At 60.3% G+C, this 18,968-nt stretch overlaps 1 protein-coding gene across 1 annotated transcript in view; it reads right to left on the minus strand.

The window, feature by feature from the left end:
• PLXNA3 (plexin A3) overlaps nucleotides 1-18,026 on the minus strand; it is a 42,151-nt gene extending 24,125 nt beyond the window's left edge. The window contains exons 1-5 of the mRNA XM_029067623.2: nucleotides 17,920-18,026; nucleotides 9,697-10,981; nucleotides 8,790-8,972; nucleotides 4,928-5,056; nucleotides 4,541-4,641 (exon numbers count right to left, since the gene is read on the minus strand). Of these exons, the coding sequence (XP_028923456.1) occupies nucleotides 4,541-4,641; nucleotides 4,928-5,056; nucleotides 8,790-8,972; nucleotides 9,697-10,893 (1,610 nt within the window). The 5' untranslated portion in view covers nucleotides 10,894-10,981; nucleotides 17,920-18,026. The remainder of the gene's footprint in view (nucleotides 1-4,540; nucleotides 4,642-4,927; nucleotides 5,057-8,789; nucleotides 8,973-9,696; nucleotides 10,982-17,919) is intronic.
• Nucleotides 18,027-18,968: the final 942 nt, after the last annotated feature.

The raw sequence follows: 18,968 nt of genomic DNA on the forward strand, positions 1-18,968 counted from the left end.
TAAGTGCTTACTAAGTGCAGAGCACTGTACTAAGCACTTGGGACAACACAAGAGAATTAGCAGATGCTCCTACACATATCTCTAGCCCCCCTCTAGATCCTCTGTTTGGGGATCTGCTGCTCTAGAGCTGGAGGTCAGCCTGGGGACCATCTGGGGAGGGATGCAACCTCAGGGGTGGAGGCAGAGACTACACCCAGCCCGACCCCAGACCCCCATTTCCATTGGGGAGGGGGGTCCTGCCAGTTGGGTGTTAGTTGGAGGAGGAAGAGAGAGAGAAAGCTCCTAAGCAGAGGTGGGTAGTGGGGAAGCTGCAGGCTGGGAGAACTGGGGCACAGCTGGCTCCTCATGTTATGAAAAAGCAGAAGGATTTCACTTTGTCAAGGCTCGCTGCCATCCCAGGCCCCCTGTCACCCAGAGGTGTGGGCAGAGACACCCAGACAACTCAGCAAAACACAGACCCACATTCATGCATGCGTGTGTGTGTGTGTGCATGCACACACACAGCTGCCATGTGTCAGCGGGAGAAGGGAAGCTGGAGCCTCTGGATGCACTGTCCTGATCCTGGTGATGGTTGAACAAATACCACAATAATCATCATCTTTGGGGACTCCTGGCATTGGGGTGCTCGAGGGGGTTCCAGTAGACTGCCTCTCGCAGTCGCATTCCCCCAAAAGTAGCTCTTGGGATACAAGGAGAGGCTTGGGGGACAGAGAGAATTGAATGGCACAGGAAGGGGGAGGTGGCAGTGAGCCGGACTGTGCTTGGGCCCTGGCACTGTGCCTCTCAGAGGAGGAAATACGGTGAGGCGCTGCGCTACTGGCATGAGGCCCTGGCACGAGCCTGGCTGCTTGTGAGGCCTTCCAGCGGCTACTCCAGCGGTGCAGCTACTGGGAGGGGGAGTCTTGCGGAAGGGGGGAGCCTTGGGGAGAGGGAAGCCCCATGTTAAGCAGTGTGCCTTAGTAGAAAGAGCACAGGCTTGGGAGTCAGAGAACGTGGGTTCTAATCCCGACTCCATCACTAGTCTGTTGCATGACCTTGGGCAAGGTACTTAACAATAATGATAATAATGACATTTGTTAAGTATTTACTATGTGCAAAGCACTGTTCTAAGTGCTGGGGAGGATACAAGGTGATCAGGTTGTCCCACGTGGGGCTCACAGTCTTAATGCCCATTTTACAGATGAGGTCACCGCGGCACAGAAGTTAAGCGACTTGCCCAAAGTCACACAGCTGACAGGCAGCAGATCCGGGATTTGAACCCAAGAACTCTGACTCCCCAGCCCTCGCTCTTTCCACTTAGCCACGCTGCTTCTCTAACTTCTTAACTTCTCTGTGTTTCAGTTACCTCATCTGTAAAATGGGGATTAAGACTGTGAGCCCCCTGTGGGACAACCTGATTTCCCTGCATCTAGCCCAGTGCTTAGAACAGTGCTTGGCACATAGTAAGTGCTTAACAAATGCCATGATGATGATGATGATTAACAGCCTCTATGCCAGTGAATCGGGCATTTCCACACAGCCACACACCCATGCCTCTCCCTGCTCTCCTGGGAGCGAGCTGGGACTGGAGCTCTGCATCCCAGTGGGCGATAGCCGCTCCCCTGATGCTCTCTCCCCCTGCATCTGGCATCAGCAGCCAGCCCCGCCTCTCCCCGCTGTGGGCGACCAAGCATTGACGAGGCTCCCATCTTAGGACGGCCCCTCATGGACGTTGGCCATCCAGGCCCTGCCCACTCCCTCACCCAAGGCCAGGGGAGCAGCCCCTAGCCCAGTCAACCCCTAAGCTCGCTGGGGGAGAGGCTGCCTACGAAGGAGGGCACCATGCCCCACCAGGCCCTGGAGTGGAGCAAGGAGCCCTGCTCCACAGGGTAATCGTGGGATAGGGACAGGCAGCAGCCCGATACCTTGGGTAGCAGCAACGGAAACATCTGCCCAGGGTCGGGTCTGGGCTGAGTCTCAAGCCATCGAGGGCCCCAAAGCCCTTACCCACGTCCAGTTTCCTGCAACCCCCCCAGATTAATTTCCCCCACCCCCAACCAGGCTCCCAGGTGCCCTGGGCCTGCGGCTGAGGCTGCCGGCCCTTCCCCCGCCATGATTAACGGCTCGTTAGCCTATCTGGGGCTGCAGGGCCATGGAGCTACGATTTATGGCCGCCCAGGCGCCCAAGGCGGGATGAAATAGCGGTACTCTTGGCTCCTGGCCACAAAGGGAGCAGTGGATGGCAGGAGAGAGACAGAGGAGAGAGGGAGAGAGACAGGGGGGGGGAGGGAAGGAGAGAGAAAGAGACAGAGAGAGCGAGGAAGGAAGGGAGGGAGGAGGCAGAGAGAAGGAAGGAGGAGGGAGGGAGGGGGGAGGGAGGGGGGAGACAGAAGGAGGGAGAGAGAGAGAAGGGGGAGAGACAGAGAAGGAGTGAGGGAGAGAGGGGGAGAAGGAAGAGGGGGCGAAGGAAGAGGGGGAGGGAAGAGGGGAAGCTTGATCAAGGAAAGCTTGACTGTTAGTTCTAGAGCCCCTCGGGCCTAGCAGGTGCCACACAGAGTGGCTAGTGGGCATTTAGGCACGGTCAGAGAAGGAAGGTTGCACCTATCCCTCCTCCCCCTTCAGCCCCCTCTGAGGCTCTACAGTTGGAGGGAATGGTTCAGACCCCAGGCAGGGGCTGCAGGAGACGGAGTCCCCAGAAGCATATGGGAAACTGGGGTGGGGGAAGCAGGGATGGCAGGGTGCAGGGTTAGGGCATGCCCCTCTCGCTCCTGTGTGCTGGGCCCAGCTGTGTCAATAAGCAACCTGGAGTCCAGGCTCAAAGCTCTTTGTAATCTCCTCATCACCAGTTCATAAATCTCACTGGTTCCTACTGGCTTCCCTTCTGACTAATCTATCATGGCCCCCTCCCAGCCCGGGAAACCTGGATCCCACCCCCTGTCCCCACCCCGGCCCAGCCCTCACCACTGCCTCAGCACTCCCCAGCCCCTTCAGTTCTGCAAGGGCAGTGGAAGAGAGCGGGGGTTTCTGCCTGCAGGTGCAGGGAAAGGATTTGGGGCTGAGGCTGGGGGTGTTGGGGGAGGAGTCTTGGGTGGCTGACAGGGAAACTCTCCACCAGTCTGGGCCACCAGTCAGCCCTTCTGGAATCAGTGGAAAGGATCCCAGGTGGACCCCACATACACCTTGCTCCACTGGCCAATGGGTCATTTTCAGAACACATCATAGCTTAGTGGAAAGACCCTGGACCTGGTAGTCAGAAGACCTGGGTATCAGTCCCAGCTCTGTCACTTGCCTGCTTGAGCAAGCCACTGAACTTCTCTGTGCCTCTGTTACCTCATCTGTAAAATGAGGATTCAATCCCTGTTCTCCCTCCTACCTGGACTGTCAACTCTATATGGGGCAGGGCCTGGATCTGATCTAATTATCCTGTATCTTCCCCAGCGCTTAGAACAGTGCTTGACACACAGAAAACGCTTAACAAATACCACAGCTATTATTATTATTATTACTGAGAACTACCTGAAAACTAGATGTCCCCTCTTTCCTCTACACTGCTCCCACCGCGAAGGCCGGGCCCAGAGTTGGAGGCAGATATTCCTGCCAGGAGAAGGGCTGCAGGATGGACCGAGGGTTCAGAGATGGACATGTCTACTGTCACAGAGACAGAGCTCAGGACAACCACTACAAGTCTGGACCCTTCCATTCTCACGGGAAAGGGTGGAAGAAGAAAGTCGCATTTCCATCATGGCCTAGAGACCAGCCCCGCCCTCTCCAAGAACACCCCCCTCCTCCCCAAGCTCCCTTGGCTCCATTCGCTGCTTCCCGGGAAGTCTCCCTGGGGGCCGAGACTTCTTGGGGGAGAGGGATGGGGGGGAGTCAAGGCCAATAGCTGTCTTGGACCTTCAATCAGAGGAAGCGAGGGGGGTGGGGAGCTGCCAGACAGGCCCCCTGCAGATGTGTCTGGCTCCCCAGAGAAGGAGCACCATACCAGGCCGCTCAGGGGTTTCCCCGCACTGCCCTCTCTCCTCCCCGGGGCAGGCGGGGAGGGAGGTGTGGCCCACTGGCCCCTGGTGCCCCTGAGGCTCGTGGGAAAAAATGTTCTTCAGGAATGTAGCGGTGTCCAGAGAGGAAACTGACTGGGAGGGGGAGATGAGCCACTGGAAGGGGAGGCCAGAGGGCAGCCTGCCGGAGCTCGGCACAACGGGCACAGGCCTGGGTGCAACAACTGAAGGAGCGGGGAGAGGCTGGAGCTGGGCACTGGGGTTCTAGGGGATTATTTTATCTAGGTTGGTGCCAGCCGAGACAAGTCTCTGCCCCCGTCAACCACCTCCTGCTAGGCCCCGGACTGGGACCCCAGATTGGGGCTGGTGATGCTATCTCACAGCTCTGAGGTCCTCGGGAACTGGGGGGAGGAGGAGCTGATCCCAGGGGTTCCTGAGCTCATGTACCACCTCAGCTCAAAGGCTCCAGGGAAGCAGACAGAGGGCTGCCCCGGGCCCCACAGATGCGGGCACCCCGAGGTGACGGCCCGACCAGCTCCAGCGCTCCCCGGGCTGGGCCTTACTTGTTGTGGAGGACACACCAGCCGCAGTGAGGGTCCCCAGAGCCCAGGCAGGCCGCGCAGCTCCGGTACTGCTCACAGGTCTCCACTGGCACCCGGCTCACCTGTGGGGAGACAGCTGTCAGGCCCAGGGGCGCCCACCCCCTGGGCATCAATTGATGGTATATCCTGAGCACTTATTGTGTGTTAAGCGCTTGGGGGAAATCAACCTTAACAGAGTCCCATTCCCTGCCCCCAGTGAGCTTACAGTCTCTGCCTGAAGCTTTACCTCCCCTTCCACACCTCTGGGAGACCCTCTATCTATTAAGTGTCTTCCAGCTCGGATTCCTCCTCCCTCCCACAGCCCCGCCCTCCGGGCTCCCCTTGAACTCCGCCCCCCGCTTCACGCACCTGCTTATCACTGAGCAGGTAGATGTATCGGTAGTCAGGACTGAAGAGCAGATCTCGCTGGATGGGGTGCCCCTCCACCACCGGCACAGTCTCATACAGCTGGGCTTCCTGGGCTCCGTCCACCCGAATCTGGGAAGAGGCAGGGGACCATAGGGATCAGGTACCAGCGGGGGGTGCCGGACTCATTGCCACATTGTGGTGTGCCAGGGGAGGTTCACCAGAAGGCTCCCCAGCCCACCCGGTGGCTCTTTAGATGAGCAATGCCCCCACTGCCGTGCAGGAGTCCTGGTAGGGAAGGGGTAGCTGCCCCCGTCCCTGCCCCTCAATGTCATCCAAACCCAAGCCTCTCCCTCCACCTCCTTGGTTCCCCATTCTAGAACTCCGGCATTGCTCCAACCTCGACTCCACATCTCCATTCCCCAGGTGCAGCAGAGGCCCTGGAGCTGGGGGATCTCACACCATGGATGGACACACACACACCTCCACCCCCCCTTTAGCCCCAACACTGCAGGGAGAGGAGTGGGCTAGCGATGTGAAGTGGGTCAGGTGAGACACGTGAGGGTGAGGGCTCAGTGTCTCAATGGCCAGAACCAGACTGAAGAGCAGAACAAAACGCGTCCCATCCCAGCTCAGGGGTGAAAATCAGCCTGCCTTGAGTTGCACGCTTGGAAACACCCACAGGCCCAACTGTACCCAGGTCAGCCTGGGCACAAGAGTCTCCTAGACCAGCAAGAAGCCTTCCCCAAAGCCAGGACCATGTCATCATTAAAGTTACTGTGCACTGTGGGTGGCTGCACACACACACACAAATACCAGCATTATTACATACACACACACATGCTGTGGTTGCATGTCACAGGCCCCATCTCCCTCATACCTGACCCAGACACCCCTGCAGTCACTGGTATGAAACTTGCCATCACCAGCAGTCCCAGTATGCACCAGGCCATCCCGCCCACACCAACTTTTAGGTTCACAACCACCAGGCACATTTTCCCGATGGTGGAAGAGTGGGCAGAGGAGAGAGCGCCTTCCTGCCTACTTTCCTTCCCACCCCCAACCCACCACCCCAGTTTGGGGTACAGGTGCAGTCGGGAGGCTGGGCAGCACGGCCTAGTGGATAGAATTTGGGCCTGGGATTCGAAACAACATGGGTTCTAATCCCGGCTCCGCCACTTATCAGCTATGTGACCATGACCAAGTCACCTCACTTCTCTTTGCCTCAGTTACCTCATCTGTAAAGTGGGGGTTAATGCTGTGAGCCCTGTGTGGGACATGGACTGTGTCCAACCTAATTAGCTTGTATCTACCCCAGTGCTTAGAACAGTGCCTGGCACATAGTAAGTGCTTAAGAAATACCATCATCATCAGGGACAGAGGTGCCTGGGCACCGCCCAGCTGGAGCCCGGCCCAGAGGCCTGAGGAGGGAGCCAAGCCACAGAGTGTATGGGGGAGAGGGGAGAGGGGAGGGTGTTGGAGGGGGCAGCCCGGCATTGGTCTGGGCCTCTGACTCGGCTCCCACCCTAGAGACATAGAACACAGGGGCTTCTGGAGTCCCTGGACTTCTTCCCCACAGGGTTGACCCCGAGGTAAACTCCTGGCTCCCATAGGCAGGGCCCTGAGCTTGTGTATGTATATACATGTGTCTGCACCCCCAGGCACTGCAGCACAGGGGACAGGATATGTGGGGACAGTTTGAGACCCAAAGCCTCTGCCCCTGGGGGCAGGGAAGATCCCCTACAGTGCCAGTCAAGGAGGGGTGGGGGGATAAGGGGTGGGAAGGGAGGGCAGGTTTTGAGTTTTCCCCTTCCCAACGTGGGATCCCAAGGTCTGGGCAAAGTGAGCCCAGGAGGGGAGAGACGGTGAAGGGTCAGGGCCAGTAGCACAGGAGACAAGATGAACAATGGTCAAATGGAGGCCCAAGTCAGAGAAAAGGGTGCTTGGGGCCTAGCAGCTGGGTGGGAGGCAGGCTGTAGGCTACAGCCCCCGCCCCGGCCCCTCCACTCCATTGGTGCCCCTTCTGGCATCAGTCCCTGTCCCCAGCTCTCTGCCCCTCTGCCAGGCAGAAGGCAGAGCAACAGAATAATCTGCAATTTGGAAACACCCTTCCTTTCCCCCAAAGCTCTTCCTCTCTCAACGACCCTCTATTCCCCTCTGCCCTCCACCTACACTTCTGGTTCTGGGGGTGGTGGGTGGGTCGGGGGTGAGGGGAGCATGCAGAGGGGAGGGACCCAACCTGGACCCTGAATATAAGGTCTGCCCTTTCCCCTCCCCCATCCCAGTCTGCTGCTTTTAACTAATTGAATTTCTTTTATCTGCCGGGGTCATAACCTCTCTAAAGACTGAGTGGCAAGGAAGCCTCTCCTCCCCTCCCCCAACCGTCCCCTCCTCCCTGGGGTCACAGCACCATCCTGGGCTCCCCAGTCACCACCGGTCCGGGAGTCCGGGAGGGAGGGAGAGCAGCCATGGGATCTGCAGGAGGACGGGGGTGGAATCTGACAGTCCCTCCAGCCCTCCTCCTCCCACCTCCTCAGCCCAGGGTACAGCTCCTGGCCAGAGCAGTGAGACAAGCAAAACTGAAAGGAAAGGGGCTGGCTTTTTAAGGGGACTTGGAGGTACTTTCTGTCCTCTGAAATGAAACCATCTGGGAGAAGAACCGGGGGCCATTTGGGAAGTGGACTCTGGAGAGGCAGCAGAAATCCCCAAAAGGCCCGGGCTGAGTCTGCAGAACCTCATGAGGGAGGGGCACAGGCAACTAGCCGGGGGATACTGGAAACCGTGGAAGGGCTGGGCCAGGCTCCTCTCTCCCCCCAATCCAATTCCCCTTCACTGGGGTTTCAGAGCTGGGCCATTTGGCTCTGCCTGCTCCACCCAACCTGGGCCAAGCCCCCGAACTCCGTACATATTTTCTGCCTGTGAGTCCATAGGCCGCCCCATCCCAGCTTGCCGGCTCCCTTGCCGAGAAACAAATTCGACAGCAGCCAGACCTAAGGTTGAACGCTGACGAGAGGCACCCCTGCCCGCCCCGGCCTGCCTGCGGTGCCAACGGGGAGCCCTCACCCCTGGGAGGCCTGTTCATGCCTGAGCCAGCCAGGCAGGAAAGGATCGCGAAAAATGGGCCCAGCCCCGACTCCCTGGCCCATCCGAACAAGCCCCGTGCCAGGGGAAGGGTGCCAACACGGGCCCCCGCCTGCCAGCACGCCCACGGAGGATTGGGCCCGGTGCACTCACTTGTGAGCATACGTTCATGCTTAGCAGAGCTCCCCTCCCCCACTGCCTGGCAGGCAGTGAGGAGGCAGGGGGATCACAGAACTGGCAGCTCCCTGAAGACCAAGGAGAGGGGAGCCACAGTGTCCCTCCTGCCCTGAGACTGGTACTGGGGAGGTAAGGGATGTGGGTGTAAACCTGGCCCACAGAGCCTGCTCGGCTCCAGGGAGGGTCTCCAACAGATCCAGGTCCCAGCTTGGTCGGGGGAATTCTGGGGGCATCCCAGACTCCGGGAAGACCAACTGGAGGAGAGCTGGGAACAGAGGCTCTGAGGAGAAGGAGCTGGGGAACGGAGCTCTTCGCCCATCCCGCTCCCCCGCCTGCCAAAGGCTCAGGCGTCATCCACTCGGCCACCAGGCAACCAGCAGGCCTGTGACCACCAAGCCGGGCACCGGTCGGCTCACCTCCATGCCAGGGAGAGGTGGGGTGCCGAAGGCACATAGGCACCAGCGAACTGGGGTAGCCTCCAGGGGCCCCCCAGATCGAGACCTCCCCTTCCCAAGCTGCCAGCTCCCAGAGTCCCAACTAGGGAGTGGGCAGATCCCCTCGCTGGGGACCCCCGCCTCCCTCCAAGCCCCACCTTCACCCTGCTTACCTTCTTCAGGTGGCCTGTGCGCGTGCCGACGAAGACCACGGAATGCTGGCGGTAGGTGTAAGCGGCCACGCTGGCCATGCCATCGGTGCGGTCCTCAAAGAGCGGTACTCCCTCGATCACCTGCAGCCCGCCCAGGGGCTGGTTCAGCACCAGCCCACAGAAGTTCCCGTTGATCTGCATTGGCTGGAGCAGGAAGTGGGGGGCGGGAGGGGGCAGGACATCATCAACTGCCCAGGGTGGAACCGGCCACCAGGCCGGTGGGCTCTATGACAGCCATCCTGTAGCCGGGGGAGTGACCCTCCCTCCCTCCAGGGGACACAGACAAATCAGAGCCACACTCAGCCGATCCCCCATCCCCCCCTGCTCCCCTTGGGGATCCAAATCTTCTCCCCCCGGGCTCCGCGCCGCCACCCCCACGCCCCACCACCCAGGGCAAACTGTTGCTGCTTCTATAGATGTGATCAGTGCCACTCGTAACTTAAAGAGCTGGGAGCCTCGTCCCAGAAAAATCAATGTCTAATTACATTACGCTTTGGAGAGGCAGCGCAAGGCAGGGAGACGGAGAAAGAGCGAGAGGGAGGGTGCACACGAGCACGCGCGAGGGTGAGAGAACCAGAGCACGCGCCTGGCAGAGAACCACCCTCTCCTCTCCGACGGGGAAACTGGGGATGGAAAGCTCTCCCCGCTCTCCCACCACGCCAAGTAGGGGTTTGGGGAGCAGGTGCCTGCCCCAAAAGCTGCTTGATGACTTCAGTCTCTTGGGGACTCAAAGTTTCCCCGAGGAAGGGACCCAGCAGCCTCCCTCGGGCCCCCCGCCGTCCTCCGTCGGGCCAGATGAGAGTCCCAGGACTCAGCCTCAGGCCGGGAAGGAGGAACCCCAACACACCCACCCCTCGCCCATACTGACCGTGTTGATGCAGGGCAGCTCCTTGTTGAGCAGCCATGGCAGAGAGAGCTTGCCCTCGCCACGGTAGCAGGACTGGATGCGCTCCTGGATGCGGGCATTGATGTCGCTCAGCGTGAAGAGGCAGAGCAGGGTTTCCCGGGGGGGGCTGGCCCGATTCTTCTGGCCCTGGGAGAAGACGGTGAACAGGACGTCCTGGTCCTCGGGCAGCCCCAGGGCCTGGGCCAGGCGGTGCCCAGGCCTGCTGAGGTAGGCGCTCTGCACCAGGCGGTACTCGACGCCATCCTTGGCGCAGCCGATGGGGAACTCGACATACGAGTAGAACTCGGAGTCGCCGGCACACATGCGCACGATTTTGGAAGTGAAGAACTTTTCCCCCGCCGCGTCCAGCAGGGTCTGCTGGGTGTCCAGCTGCAGGGTCAGGAAGTAGACGAAGGAGGAGCTGACAAAGCCGTACACGTAGTAGATGTCGAAGGCTGGGTGGAGGGAAAGAGTGTCCGAGGGGATCTTGATCTGGGACGAGACGAACTCGTCCTGGTACACCAGGCTGAACATGTCGGCGCTCTCCTCGTCGCGGGTCAGCTGTCGGGCGCTGAGCGTGGGGAAGTACTCGGACTTGCCGTCGATGGCGGTGCCGATGAACAGCTTGCTGGGCCCGGCGCCCTGCTCCACGATCACACCGGCCATGGCGTCCGGCTCGCGGGCCCCCGACAGGTAGTGCTCCTTGCGGTGGTGGGGCTCCCCGAGCTTGAAGAGGTCCTCCAACCGCAGGAACTGGCAGACGCCCTGCCAGACGCTGCCGCAGGCCACCAGCCGCCGGCCCGGGTAGTCGATCAGCAGCAGCTTGTTCACGTTGTCGGCCCGCGCCAGCTTGTGGGAGCACAGGCGCATGCTGGGGGGCGGGTAGCAGCGGGCGTTGTCTTCGATGGGCCCGGTCACGTGGGCCCGGAGTTCCGTCAGATTGGGGGACAGCTTGAAGACGCGGTTCACGGCCCCGGCGTACACCTCGCCGGTCTGCCGGTGCACAGCCAGGTGGGTCAGCGTGGTCTCCGAGACCGAGAAGACTCGGAAGGGCTCGCCGGCCCGGGGTCCCGGGGACGGCTGCGTGGGCAGTGACAGTGGTGGCAGCAGCAGCAGCAGCAGCAGCGGGAGGGGGGCGGAAGTGGGGCGGGGGACCCCCGGCCGGGCCCACAGTCCCATCTTCAGCGCGGCGGGGTCTGCGGGCTCTCCGGCCGTCGCGAGTCCCGCCTGGGCCTCGGGGCCACCGGATTCATCCAGATCCTGAGCCCTGTCGGGGGGGTAGGCGGGGAGCACGGCATGACGGGGGTGCCCAGCCAGGGCTTATTTCTCAAGGACCCCCGCCGCCGTCCGCTTCATCCCCCCAACCCCGGGGCCAACAGGCCGGCCGAGGAGAATCCTCGGTGGCTTGGGAGCACAGTGGACAAAGGGCAGAAGGTGTGACCGGAGGAGGAGGGAAGGGGAGGAAGGAGGCAGGGGAGGGGCCCCAGACAGTCTGGTGCAGAGGACCAGGATAAGGTGAGGGCTGGGGGGAGATACGGGGACCAGTCGGGCATGGTGCAGGGGCGGGGAAAGGAAAGGAGGCTGGCGGGGGATGGGATCGGGGCTGGGGGGAGGAACGTGCGGTGGCTGCTTGATTTCTCCAGAATCAGCAATCAGTCAGGGGGCAGGCGGGCGGGTGGCCGTGACGACGTCGTCTTCGTCGTCGATGGGGAAGCGCGGTAAATCAATCCCGGGGCCGCCCGGGGAATAGGCTGGTGAGATCAACTCATTACTGAGCCCAGCTCTCTCCCTCCGTCATTACAGCTCCCCGCAGGCCGGAGGGGAGGCAGTGGGGAGTGGTGGGGGGTGGGGAGAGATGCCTTGCTCAGAGCTCCCCCAACCCACTGGGTGTTTGGGCCCCCTCCCGCCATATTTTCTGAAGGGACTGAGAGGGGGGCCTAGGGAAGGAGGTTGGAGAGAGACCTATGGGAGCCCCAGAAGCTGATTCTGAGTCTCTGGCCAAATTCTGGCCAGTCTGGAGAGAGTCCCCTTCCCTCCACTGGTCTGTTGGGCCACAGTCACCAATTACAAGAGACAGGACAGAAGCTTCACACTCACTCACTCACTCACCCACTCACACACACACACACCGCCCCAACACCACCCCGGCCTCCCGCGCCGCCCCCGCTCCCGGCTGCGTAACTCAGGGACTCTGGGGTTTGAGAAGTCCCCATGGCCCGAGGAGATGGAAGGCAGCCCCACAGCACTTATGTACACATCTGAAATTCATTTATTTATATTAATGTCCGTCTCTCCCACTCTAGACTGTAAGCTCATTGTGGGTAGGGAATGTGTTGGTTTATTGTTGCATTATACTCTCTCAAGCACTTAATACAGTGCTCTGCACACAGTAAGCGCTCAATAAATATGATTGAATGAATGAATGAATGAACCCAGCTGGGCACCTCCACACACATACACACGCCCCCCCCCCCCCCGGCTGCCCCACTGAACTTACAGGCCCCTTTCCTCTCCCGCACCACAAGCCATAGCTAAAGTCAGGAAGGCTCATTTGACTATTCCCCCACCTCGACTTCCAACACACTGGAGGCAGAAAGAAGGAATAGCAGAGGAACAAATGCCCCTGGCCACTTCTGGGGTTGGCCCTGGAACTGAGGCGGGGAGAAGCGGGATGAGCTAGAGAGGCCGGTGGAGATGGGAGAGGCTGGCGGCATGGGGTGGGGAGGAGCCGGGGTTGGTTTTGGGGGGATGGCTATGGAGCTGGGAAAGGCAGCCTCCCCTGCCAAGCCAGCCTGGCTGCTCTGGAGGGGCCTGGCTGGCGGTGGGGAACAGAGGGGAGGGGGCTATCCTTCCCTGCCTTTAGGGTTCAGCTTGTCCATATTCAGCAGAATTACCTCTATGGGCTCAGCTGACCCTGTCCTTAACTGGACGGCCCAGTGGCACCGTAGGCAGTCCGGCCACAGACCCCTTCGGCCCTCAGGTGCCCTGGGGGCCCACCTCTCTGCCCAAGCCAACCTGGAGTCTCCGCTCTCCCTGCACAAGCCCCAAGACTCTCAGAGATTCTGGATAGGGATTGTCCCCTCACCCAAGGCCCAAACAGAGCCCCTTTCTCCCTTTCTCTGCCCCCAAGGGCTGTATCAGGAGAGGACTGCTGGAGGAAAGATAGGGGCTGGGGCTGGAGAGCCCGGGGGGGGGGGGGGGTATTTTAAAGGGCAAAGGTTAAATCCTTCCCTCCCCCAGTGGCAGGACAGCCCCAGCCACACCCTCCCTTGCCCCATTCACCTTCCTTGGGCAGCAGCTCCATGAGAGGAGTGGGTGGTGGGGTGTCCCCCCGAGAACCAGCAGCCCCCACTCCCCTCCCCCCCAAGTAGGCCTAGGCTGCCCAGTCTTACCTAGAGTGATTTCACGCTGGGGAGAGGTGCCCCTTCCCCCACCCCCATCCCACCCCAGGATAGGCACCTAGGGCCCTTTCTCCACTTTCCACCTGACTCGAGGAAAAGTGTAGTCAAGGGGTGCTGGTGGAGGGGGCAGGGGGACCTACCCAATCCCAGCCCCATCTTGGTCTAGTGGATAGCGGCAGGGGTCTAGGAGTCAGGACTTGGGTTCTAATTCTGGATCCGCCACTTGCCTGCTGTGTGGCCTTGGGCAAATCATTTAACTTCTCTGTGCCTCAGTTATCTCATCTATAAAATGAGGATTAAGACTGTTAGCCCCATGAGGGACAACCTGATCACCTTAATATCTACCCCAGTGCTTCGAACAGTGCTTGGCATGTAATAAGCACTTAACAAATACCATCATTATTATTCAAATCTCTGGGCCTCAGTTCCCTTACCTGTAAAATGGGGATTAAGACTGTGAGCCCCATGTGGGACAGGGACTGTATCCAACCTGATGGGCTGGTATCCACCCCAATGCTGAACAAATACCACAGTGACTATTATTATTATTATTATTCCAGTTACCCACATCCCCAATCTCAGCCCAGCAATCCAGAGCAAGGGCAAGAATCAGGCTGACCAGCCTGTTGTCACTGCGGCCTCCTCCTCTGCTTCTGCCTAGGCTCTCAACCTCTGACCTCATCCCACCCCCTTACCCTGCTGACCTCAATCTCTCTCCTCCAAAACAGCCCCCTCACCCTCAGTGGCATGGGCACACCCTTCTCCCCCGCCACTCCTGGCCCCGGCACACATTTGCCTGTACACATACGTGTACTGCTACCTCTAATAGCAGGTCAACAACCCATTGAACCCCAGACCATCGGCAGAGACGGCTGTCCTCTAGACTGTAAGCTCATCGTGGGCAGGGAATGCGTCTCTTATATTACTCTGTTGTACTCTCCCAGACGCTTAGTACGGTGCCCTGTACACATTCAGCGCTCAAAAAATGCGATTGATTGATATCCACCATGACCTGGAATTTCCCTGGGTCTCCCAGCCTCCCTTTCCCCAAGCTCCTTCCATCCCTGCACCCCCTCCCTCTCCCACCTGCCCATCGCTCTCTCGGTCCTTGCTCCCCTCCCACATCCCCCCGACCGGATCTGCTACCATCTCTGCCATCTCCCGGCTACCCGCGGCTGTTCCCCCTGCACCTCTGGACCACTTAATGCCTTGAGGATGGCCATTATCGGATCGGGCCAAAAGTATGCCCCAGGTCCATCCGCTTCTGCCAAGCAATGGATCCAGAAGCGACAGGCTGGAGGTCATATCCCATTCCTCCCCCATATGTGTTGGGGGGGGGGTCATCTGTTGGGGTCCCATTGGAGGCCTTTCTCTGGCTGGGGGTGGGCGCGTCCAAGAAGAGAAACAAAAACATCATCTGAAGGGACAGTACGGCCCAAGGGGCAAGGAAAAAGATAGGGATCTCGGGCCCATCTCTGCCCTGATTTGCCCCTCTGCCACCAGCCAAGTGGCCAAGAGATGGGGCTCCTTGAAGGCCAGGATCATGTCTACCAACTTTCCTGCCGGCTCCCAATAACCTAGTCCAGCGGTCTGTCCCCAGCAGGCACTCAATAAATATCATTGATTGATTGACAAGGCTAAGAGGGAATTTAGTTCCCAGACAACCTCCCGAGACCCACCAAATCCTCCGCTCAGGAGACCACTGCTGGCTCCACAAGCGTCTCTTCAAGATGGCTCTCCGCCTGGGCTGACACCAACCTTGGCGATCCCTGGGGAGCCTCGGTGCTGCCGCTGACACACCCTGGCATCATGGAGGAGAGTGAGGGCGTGGAATGGGACAGCCCAGGCAGAGAAGTGGAGGGGCACCGCGGGGACAAAGCAGAGCCCTGTCACCCCCTGTAAGGGTGCAATGGACATTCCACAAGCCAGAGATGGGCAAGGTGAGCCCAGCCTCCCCTCTGGCGGATAAACACTCACCCTGGAGTGCGTCTTTTTGCCCACTCGGGACTGAAAATAAAATCTCTGCTGGTGTCCATGGGGCCCAGCCCCTCGGCCAATCAATCACTGGGGTAATCTATAGAATGCTTACTATGCACAGAGCACTGGACTAAGCCCTTGCCAGGGGACAGTAGAGTTGGTAGGTACAATGTCCCCATATGCCTTCTGCTGGGCCACTGCCACACACCCCTCCCTGCTTCGCAGAACCCAGTGGACAGGGTGTAGAGGTGCTGCCTCTGCTGCCGATACAGAGCAAGGCTGGGTGAAGAGCCAGTCGAGGTGGAAATGGGGTGCATTCAGCCTCCCTAGGAGGAAGTAATGAGGAACTCCCTTCCCCATCTCTCTTTGCGCCGCTTCCACCCCTGACTAGGAGGCCAGCCAGGCACAGAGCCTCTGGAAACAGGGCCAGGGGAGCGGTCTGGATTGGGGGTGGGGGGTGGGGGGGAGGTGCACACCAGAGTCAAAGAGAAAATCATTCCCAAGATAAACAGAAAGCAGCGGGAAGCAGGCAGGCGCCGAGAGAGAAACCTGCAAAGTTTCAGGCAAGATTAAAAATATATCTGTGTGTATTATTAGCTGGGTCAGAACCTCAGCTCCCTGCCCCCCCCCCCCCCCGCTCTCCTTCCTCTGGGAGGGAGAGGGAGAAAGAGGGAGAGAAAGAAAGAAAAAAATCTTCCGCCTTGTTGCCGGTCTTTGCCAGATTCCCCACAAACTTCATAAATAAATGAGCAGGAATTTGGACCTGGAAAACCGGCCCCTGCAGGCAGAGTAACAGGCCAAGGTGGAACTGGGGAGACCACGGGATCTCCAGGTTCCCCTTCCTCACTGAGAAGCCAACGACTACCCTCTCCCCGCGACCGGGCACCACATACGAGCCCCTCCCCGCCCCTACCTGCGCTAGGTGCTAGCCGCTCCCGGGGGGCTGGACCCCCTAAAGCTGAGACGGGGCCCACCTACCTGGCTCCAGGGATCGGGGCAGGAGAGGAGGGTTCCCAGACACATACACAAAAAGTCGAGGAAGGGGCCAAGTGGGGAAAATCATCAATCCATGGTATTTATTGGGCCCTTACTGAGTGCGGAACAATGTATTAAGATCATGTGATGGCTTCTAGGTCTTCCCCGATTCACAACAGTTGAGATGCACACACTCTCCCCCATCACCCCTCCAGAAATATACAGGACATGCACAGGTTCTAACCCACCTCTCACACACAGACATGCATGGCTCCCTCACGGCTCTCCAGACACCCGTGGCCACTCCCTATACACACCCCAAGTGTCCAACAACCCCCCACTCACTCCCTTGTCTCACAAACTTCCCTTGCCACTCCTCCCACACAGACATCCAACAGTCGTACACACACACACACACATACACGCACACACTCTGCGTGTGTTTGTCTGACACACAAACCCACTGCCCCCTGCCCACAACTGCACACAAAGGCCCAGACGCCCACCCACGCCCACCCCTCCAGACATACAAATACACGGTCTTCCCACACCCACCCCCTCCAGACATACCCCCCCACACACATCTCAGACCTCACTCATACAAATCCACATGCTCTGACCCAACGCATGAGTATATGCGCCCTTCGCCCAAGATGCCAGGTATCAAATCAATCAGTCGGCCGTCCCACCGTTGTGGGGGTGGGCGCTGGGCGGCAGAGTGGGGCAGGGGAGGAGAAGGCAGGGGCAGGAGGAGGTAGAGGGGGGAGAGGGCAGGAGGTGTGGGGAGGGAGAGGGCAGGGGCAGGAGGTGCGGGGGGGGGGGGAAGGGCAGGGCATGGAGGGGAGGAAAGGCAAAGGCAGGGCCCCCTCTCTGTCCTAATCCTAGGCCTTGATGGGCTTCTTGTAGGAGGATGGGGAGGGTGACCACCCCACGACCCCCCAGCTCCGGGCCAAGGGGCAGGGGGCAGTGTCCCAACAGAGGTGGAGGGGCCGGGTCACCGGACCGACCCCTCTCCCTCCCTCTGTAAATCCTCTTCCCACCCGTCCCTCTGGCTTCCCCCTGATCCGGTCCTGGGCCTCGGAGACCCCGGGGACCTCTCCCGCCTTGGTCCCCCGAGACCCCAGGGACCCTGCTCGATCTGGACCCCTAGGACCGGCGTGACCTCGCCCCCCACGGACCCCCAAATATCCCCGGGGTCGCACGGGGCCGGGTGGACGGGGATGGACCGGCCGGATGGCGACAGACAGGTGAGCGGGGGCGACCGCGAGGACCGGGAAGGAGGGGCCGCTGAGAGAGCCTACCGGGAGCCCCCAGACCCAGGGGTTCCCTTTGTCCCCCGGAATAGCGCGCAGGGCGGGGTCCCGGGGCGGGGGGGAGGGAATGGGGAGCTCTCAGGGTCCCGTCCCTGGACCAGAGGAGGGGGCGGGGCCGCCATCTACCTGTAGCTGAGGCCGGAAAATCGCCCCTCCAAGACCCCCCGGCTTCTCCCCTTCCTGCCTAGGGCATCTCGGGGGGGCGAGGGGGCCTCCCCTTGCGCCCCCTCCCCCATATCCACCCCCACACCCATGTCACCGGGATTAACGGCCCCCGGGAGCCCCTTCCCCCAGACCCCACCCCTCCTAAAGCTGGAAAACCCGGAGTTGGCAGGGAGAGACCCCCACTCCCACCCCCAGACCCTCGGGGGGGGGGGGGTCCGCCCCTTAGCACCACCTGCCCCTCGCCTGGAGCGGGGCCCTCTGCGGGGCGAGCAGAAGAGGTGTGATGGTGGGTGGGTGGGAGGGCGGTGATGGGGGTGGGCTCTCCTTCCCTGGGGTCAGAGCAGGGCCCCGAGAGGTCAGAGCCCCGGTCCTACCTGCTCCTGCTGTGCCTCCCGGAGGCGCCGTCCGGGTGCCCGGTGCCCGGTGCCCACCGGCTCTCCAGCCCTCCAACCTCCAGCCTCCAGCCTCGTCCCGCCGCCTACACACTGTGGCCGCCCAGCCGGGCTCCCCCCTTTTAAACCGGGCCGGTACCATCGCCCCTGCAGGGGGGAGGCCGAAACAAAACGAGCCGCGAAGCTGGAGGCAGAGCCCAGAAGTCTCCCAGCCCACGGCGACGTCGGTCTTTACATTCCACGATTTTACTCGACGAACCAAGCGTTTGGAGCTCCAGCTCCCAAACAGGGCGGATTCACGGGGCTGGAGACACCGGTTCCTCCCTCTCCGCCGTCGTCGAAGTGGTACAGTCCTTCGGCTCCCAGCTCCGTCCCCGAGCCGAGCTCCCGGCCCTTCGCTCTGAAGCCATTTAATAATAATGTCGGTATTTGTTAAGCGCTTCCTCTGGGCCGAGCACTGTTCTAAGCGCTGGGGGAGATACAGGGTCATCGGGTGGTCCCACGGGAGGCTCACCGTCTTCATCCCCATTTTCCAGATGAGGTCACGGAGGCCCCCGAGAAGTCAAGCGACTGGCCCCAAGTCACACAGCTGACAGGTGGCGGAGGCGGGATTCGAACCCATGACCCCTGACTCATAAGCCCGGGCTCTTTCCACAGTTGAGGTTCAAAGAGCCCCCAGCCGGGCCGGTCCTGGGCACCCCACTTAGTCTCCACCACACGATCCCCAGTGAACCTCCCCTTCCTCAGGGATGGCAAATAATTAGCCCTCAAGGCGACCGTGAGGGAGAAGGGAGAACTGCTCCCGGGATGGGGATGAGAACAGCTTAAAACGCCAACCAGCGCCAAGCCCCAGACAGCTCCCGGGGCGACACAGTCTGAGGTTGTGTGCCTAGATTTCATCAACACACAGACACACACACACACACACTTGTTGGATTGATGGCCGACACACTCACATTTCTATTGCCTTCAGCTGCCCCCCAAGAAGGGGGAAGGCGAAAGGATGGAAAAAGCAGGGGCCTGGGGGCAGG

Source organism: Ornithorhynchus anatinus, chromosome 6 (assembly GCF_004115215.2).
Source record: "Ornithorhynchus anatinus isolate Pmale09 chromosome 6, mOrnAna1.pri.v4, whole genome shotgun sequence".
In the NCBI taxonomy this organism is placed as follows: Eukaryota; Metazoa; Chordata; class Mammalia; order Monotremata; family Ornithorhynchidae; genus Ornithorhynchus; species Ornithorhynchus anatinus.